This window comes from Solanum tuberosum, unplaced genomic scaffold, assembly GCF_000226075.1.
Source record: "Solanum tuberosum cultivar DM 1-3 516 R44 unplaced genomic scaffold, SolTub_3.0 scf00335, whole genome shotgun sequence".
Classification (NCBI taxonomy): domain Eukaryota; kingdom Viridiplantae; phylum Streptophyta; class Magnoliopsida; order Solanales; family Solanaceae; genus Solanum; species Solanum tuberosum.
Window position 1 is genome coordinate 488,322 of NW_006239280.1, and position 5,342 is coordinate 493,663.

Genomic DNA, 5,342 nt, shown 5'->3' on the forward strand with positions numbered 1-5,342 from the left:
GTTTACGAACCCCTTGGTATATCGCTACTTCAGGGGCGAAGCCAAGTAGGACCAATAGAGGCCATTCGAATCCCCTTCAATGAAAATTCTATTGTTTATACATAATTAAAATTATTATTTTTTATGTATATTATAATAGATGTTAACCCCTTTAATTTTTTTGCGTATCTATTATTTTCATATTTTAAGCCCCCTTAATAAAATTTCTAGCTCCCCACCTTTGCAAGCTCAAAGTCACTTCATTATCCTGAAAAATCATTACTGTATAATCCATATATATGACTTGCTCTTGAATGTTTAAGCACCCCAGATTAGTAATTCAAAAGAAGCAAAAAATTGATACATATTACAAATCCAAAGAGAGTTTTATTGTACATTTATACACCCAAATATATAAAAGAAATTTGGTAATCTCCTCCGCCGCGGCCCAAATTGTCTGCAAAAGCAGACAAGCAGAAGTTTCGATTCATTTGAGTATTGTGCATTATACATACATGTATTCACCCTCCCGAATTGCATTAGCAGCCCCTTTCCTATCTTCCTCTGCCTCCTTTTCTCGCTCCTTCCAGCTTTCATAGTGATGATCATCTGTGAGCAATTCATGCCGACAAATTGGACAAGAGTTGTGCTCATCCTGTTAAACGTACAGTGAGAATGTCCGAAGACATAGAAGTTGTTATTGTATGGAGCAAAATGAAATTGGGGCAAATTAAATCACAATGGCAAAAATACGATAAGTAGAGGAAAGTTTCACTTTCATACCAGCCATGGCTTCAGGCAAGGAGGGTGAAACATATGCTTGCAGGGCAACTCTTGCATCTTGTCATCTACAACTAACTCCTCCCTGCAAATTGCACACTCCGCATCTGCACCAAGCTTCGTCAACAACTCATCTGTGACAGTAGTAACTGGGAGGTTTGCCACAACTTGTTTACTGGCAGGTGGTGGTCTCGGGGCAGAAGGACCGTCGTCCAGAATCTTAAATAGAACAAATTAGCAACGTCTTTAGTTCAAGCTAAATTGTTTTGGCCTTAGTACAAATGCATCTAATTCCCCTATAAGAAGTTTTTCTTTTTTATTTAAATAAAGAAGAGCATACCTCCATGGTAAAGCTTGGTCTAGACTAGTGTTAAATAAAATTTTCCATTCAAGAATCTTTTTCCCCAGATAGTTATGTATGTATTAAACAAGTAATTAGCAACTGAAAAATAAAACAAGCGTTGATAAAATTCATTGTTTAACTCAATTTTTGTTTAGATGGGAGGGCATGTGAGAATGCAGTAACTTTGCAGGTTAGGGAACTACAAATGACACACCCTTGACATATTGCTTCTCAACTGACTGACACTACAGGCTACAACAGTTGTGTTTAATGCGAGGAAAAGAGTAAAACTAGAGATACCTCTGGTATTATATTATTTAGTCTAGCAACCAGATGCTCGAGTATATTGCTAGCACCTTCCGTATCGTTAACATTGGCTGGATCACCTTGAGAGGATTCACCAGCAAGAAGTGCTGCAGCAGCAGTGAGAAGATGAGACTGCTCGAGCCAAGCAGGCTGCTCAGGCTCTGGGTCAACAGTAAGATGCCCCTCAAAAAGGAATCCTGAATCAAAATAATAGGATAAATATCAAATACATGCAACAATTTTGTTGTTATACTTGTAGCATTAGGGGGAACATGGCCGATGTATTAAAATAAATAAATCATAAAGAGGTCATATGAGTACTTCTAGTTGAGCCGTTTTCTGTTGATGTTGTATTCTCAGATTCATTCTGTACTTCAGCTAACTGCTCTCGTGCCTGAGTAATGCAACTCTGCAAATGTTTCTTCCCAGCCGACCCTGACACCAGGTGCTCAGCCTCGATGAATAGCCCAAGCCCAGCATTCCAAAATCCAGGCATTGTGTATCTTGTCTTTAAAATGGTGGCAACCCGACATACAACCATATAAAACTGCAAGCATTTGGAATCACTCAGATTTATTCAGTAGTAATAGAACTTATGCAAGTAAAAGTACTTGTGAAAAATCTTTTTAACATTTTTTGACAAGTCTTAGGCAAGTTAAGGCACTTAACGACGACTTAATACTGCCTTGTCAATTCTCATGTGCAGTTCCTTTATCAAATCATCATCTCCAGTTTGTGATGAGAAAAATATTTGCACAGATATAAAGCAAACTAAATCATATACAATGAGATGACTTTGGGCATGCTAATGTCATTCACCAGTTACCATATAACATGACGGAAATGACATTTTGCATCTTTGAATCTCCCTCCCACCTGAAGGCTTTGAGGTGAGGTAAAGGTGATTTAAAGCTTTTTCCCTAAAATATGCTAGCATGGATATTCGACGAATATTACGGACAAAATGAAGAAGCTATATTCTTCATAACATTAGCAGACATATTCCAAGAATCATTTACTTGTGACTAAAAACAAATTAAGAGTAAGAGCATATGGGGTTAAATAATCAGTTATCAACATCTATTGCTGTAAACTCTCTCTCAAAAGAGAATAATGGGTGAAAAAGTGCTTAACAAAAGAACCAGGCGCAGAGATAGAGTAGGCTACTAACCAGCCTATGCTAAACCACTTTCTTAGTAAATGTTTTTGAGAAGGAATACAAGCCACTCCTTATAAGGCTTGGAGGGGTGTGAGTTAGCCTAAGACCTAATTTAACACCTATAAATGAGGATCTCCCTAAAATATAGCAATATGCTGGTCATTTTTCACTACTCTCTTATCTGAATATATGGACTAGTTCCCTTTCGTGGATTGACCTATTTTGAATCCTCTTTCCAAAAAGATCAATTGTTTAATTTCTTCATGGTGATATTTTTTGGGAATTAAACTATCTAATAGTTAGAAAGAAAAAGTACCTCTTAATGTGAAAGGGGTTTTGCACTCAGCATAAAAGCAACGAAATGGCTCTGCATCATAGTTACGTATACGAGCTAGCTTAATCAATTGGACAGTATAAAAAGCATAGAATAGTCTTTGTAGATAAGCTATCTCGTTTTTGTAATTTAAAAACAAGACTAAAATCAACAACCTGGTCGATAAAGGTTTTCCATAAAAAGAACCTCCTAAGTGATATCACTTTCTAATGTTTGATTACTAAGCTGTTGAAGCAAAACCATTTCACATCAATTTGAGAAAAACAACTCACATTAGCACCTACAATTCTTCATTCCAATCCTGCTCCATATCACCATGTAAACCTTGTTTCCACTATTTGCTAATTATAAAGTCATCAGGTATCACCAATCAACGCTCCCCCCCATCCAGGCAAATGCTAATATAACATTCGACCAAGTTTATGTCCAACCAAAGACTAGAAAAGGATATTTCACATTCCATAAAACAAGGTCTGGTTAGGCGGAACCAAGATTTTTACTAAGGTATTGCAAAATATAAAAAAAGTAACAGCATGAAGAATCCAAGAGAATTCAACATCTAGTCATCTACTATATATACATAAAAAGTTATTTTAACTCTATATATATAGTGTAGTTTTTCTCTAAAGGGTTTCCAATGAAACCCCTTTCACTCACTTGGCTCCCCCTGCTTGATTCCAAGTGTATAATCAATTATGTGCTTAATTTGTTATGGCATAAATTCTAGTTCCTCAACCAAACTATCCTCAATAATTCAGCTCCGAGAAGGCCCATGTACACAATCAATTACTTAATTTGTTATGACATATACATTTCCTCAATTATCTCATTTATTTTCAAAGCAAACTATTCGCATTTCTCAAAAATTCAGCTCTGAGAAGTTTAACTCGCACCAAGTTTACTTTTTTACAGCTATCCAAACTTATGTATACTCAAAAAACGAAATTAATTAATGAAAATTCCCAGTAACAGAAGCGAAAATCCAAAAAGAAAACGATGAATCAACATTTCTCCCTTTTCCCCTCATTTTCTGTGTTTCTTTTGGAGGAATTCATTAGCTGGGTAAACCAAAAGCCATTAAAAGAAACAACTTGGAGGGGAAAGAACAAGTGCATAATACATAAATGAGTAATAAAAAGGAAAACCCAGAAAAGGTAAGTTACCGAATTACGAAGAGATGGTGAAGCAGAAGGATAGTGTTGAAGAAGAAGCGATTTAATGGAGGATACAGCTTCCTCAAACATTTGTTTCTTTCCTAATTGCTTCTGTAATTCTTGAATCTTCTGCTTCAATTCTTCCTCCATTATTGCTTTTGCTTAATTCAATCAAACTTTCTCTTTTGGATCATTGCATTGCCATAGATTTATATATATCTTGTTTGGTCGCAGTTGATGTCTTGTGGAAGAGGAAATCAACCGGTTAGGTTCAAATCGGGTTTTCGGGTCATGTTTGGCTCCATCCTCCCTTTTTACGTGAGACTTGTCTTTTGTTCTACACTAGAATCAAAATACCGTAATTCTTATGTTTTCACCTCGAACATTTTGCTAAATTACTAAAAAAAAATAAAAAATTATGTTTAGTTAGATAAAAGTTTTAGAAAATATTTTGTCTAAGAAAATAAGTTTTCACGAAAAAATGACCCGTTTGGTTTAGCTTTTACAAAATCAAACTACAGCAACTTTTAAGTTAAAAAATAAAAATTTAACTTTAAATTTTTTTAAAAAGTTGTTTTTAAAATATTCAAACACTCTTGAGGTGGAAAACCAATTTTTATGGTATTCTCTCACCCACCTAGGGTGGACATAAATACTGAAAAATCAAAAAATCGAACTGAACTAATTTGGTTCTTCAATTTTTCGGTTCGAGTCGGTGTTATTTTTTCAAAAGTTCGGTGTAAGGGTCTCAGAACTTCGGTGCACCGAAGAACCGAACTTTTATTAAAAAAATCAGCTAGCAATTAAATCATTCATAAACAAATCAAAGTAGCAACAAATGTACAATTCAATTGTTAACTTCAAATAATAATTTCCAAGAGGAATCAAAACATATTTTTATCAATGTACGTTATGTAAAGCAACCCATCTTCTTCCTTGTTTTTCTCGAGAAGAAGTTGGAGGCACAATGTTCTTGACAAAGATAAATATAGTCTTTTAGTTAGCACAATAAGTGTTCCATGGCGAGATACATCATTATTTAACATACTTTAAATTTTTAAAGTATTTTATACTTGGATTTTGTCCTCATTTTATTTTTCATTCACACAGAAAAATTGATTTAAAACACCAAATTAAACATAACCGAAGTAGAAAAAATTGAACTGAACCAAATTAGTTTGATTTGGTATATAGTGCACACTTTTCTAAAACTAAAAACCGAAGAACCGAACTGAACAGCCACCCCAACACCCACCCAACACCCCATAACCCCTTACTCCTTGACCA

The 5,342-nt window shown here is 35.1% G+C and overlaps 1 protein-coding gene across 1 annotated transcript; it reads right to left on the minus strand.

The window, feature by feature from the left end:
• Positions 1-261: 261 nt before the first annotated feature.
• On the minus strand, positions 262-4,363 carry LOC102597599 (E3 ubiquitin-protein ligase AIP2). The gene is made up of 5 exons (XM_006361465.2): positions 4,065-4,363; positions 1,730-1,955; positions 1,403-1,605; positions 763-978; positions 262-634 (listed from the first exon to the last, which is right to left on the minus strand). Exons 1-5 carry the CDS (start codon positions 4,203-4,205, stop codon positions 485-487), a joined length of 936 nt encoding a protein of 311 aa, XP_006361527.1. The 5' UTR covers positions 4,206-4,363; the 3' UTR covers positions 262-484.
• Positions 4,364-5,342: the final 979 nt, after the last annotated feature.

What these genes read in the sequence shown, in the direction of transcription:
- LOC102597599 (XM_006361465.2), bottom strand. Translation starts at nt 4,205, where the DNA reads ATGGAGGAAGAATTGAAGCAGAAGATTCAAGAATTACAGAAGCAATTA. An exon ending in CACCATCTCTTCGTAATTCG is followed by an intron (nt 1,956 to 4,064) that starts GTAACTTACCTT and finishes AAATGCTTGCAG; the next exon opens with TTTTATATGGTTGTATGTCG. An exon ending in TAAATAATATAATACCAGAG is followed by an intron (nt 979 to 1,402) that starts GTATCTCTAGTT and finishes GTTCTATTTAAG; the next exon opens with ATTCTGGACGACGGTCCTTC.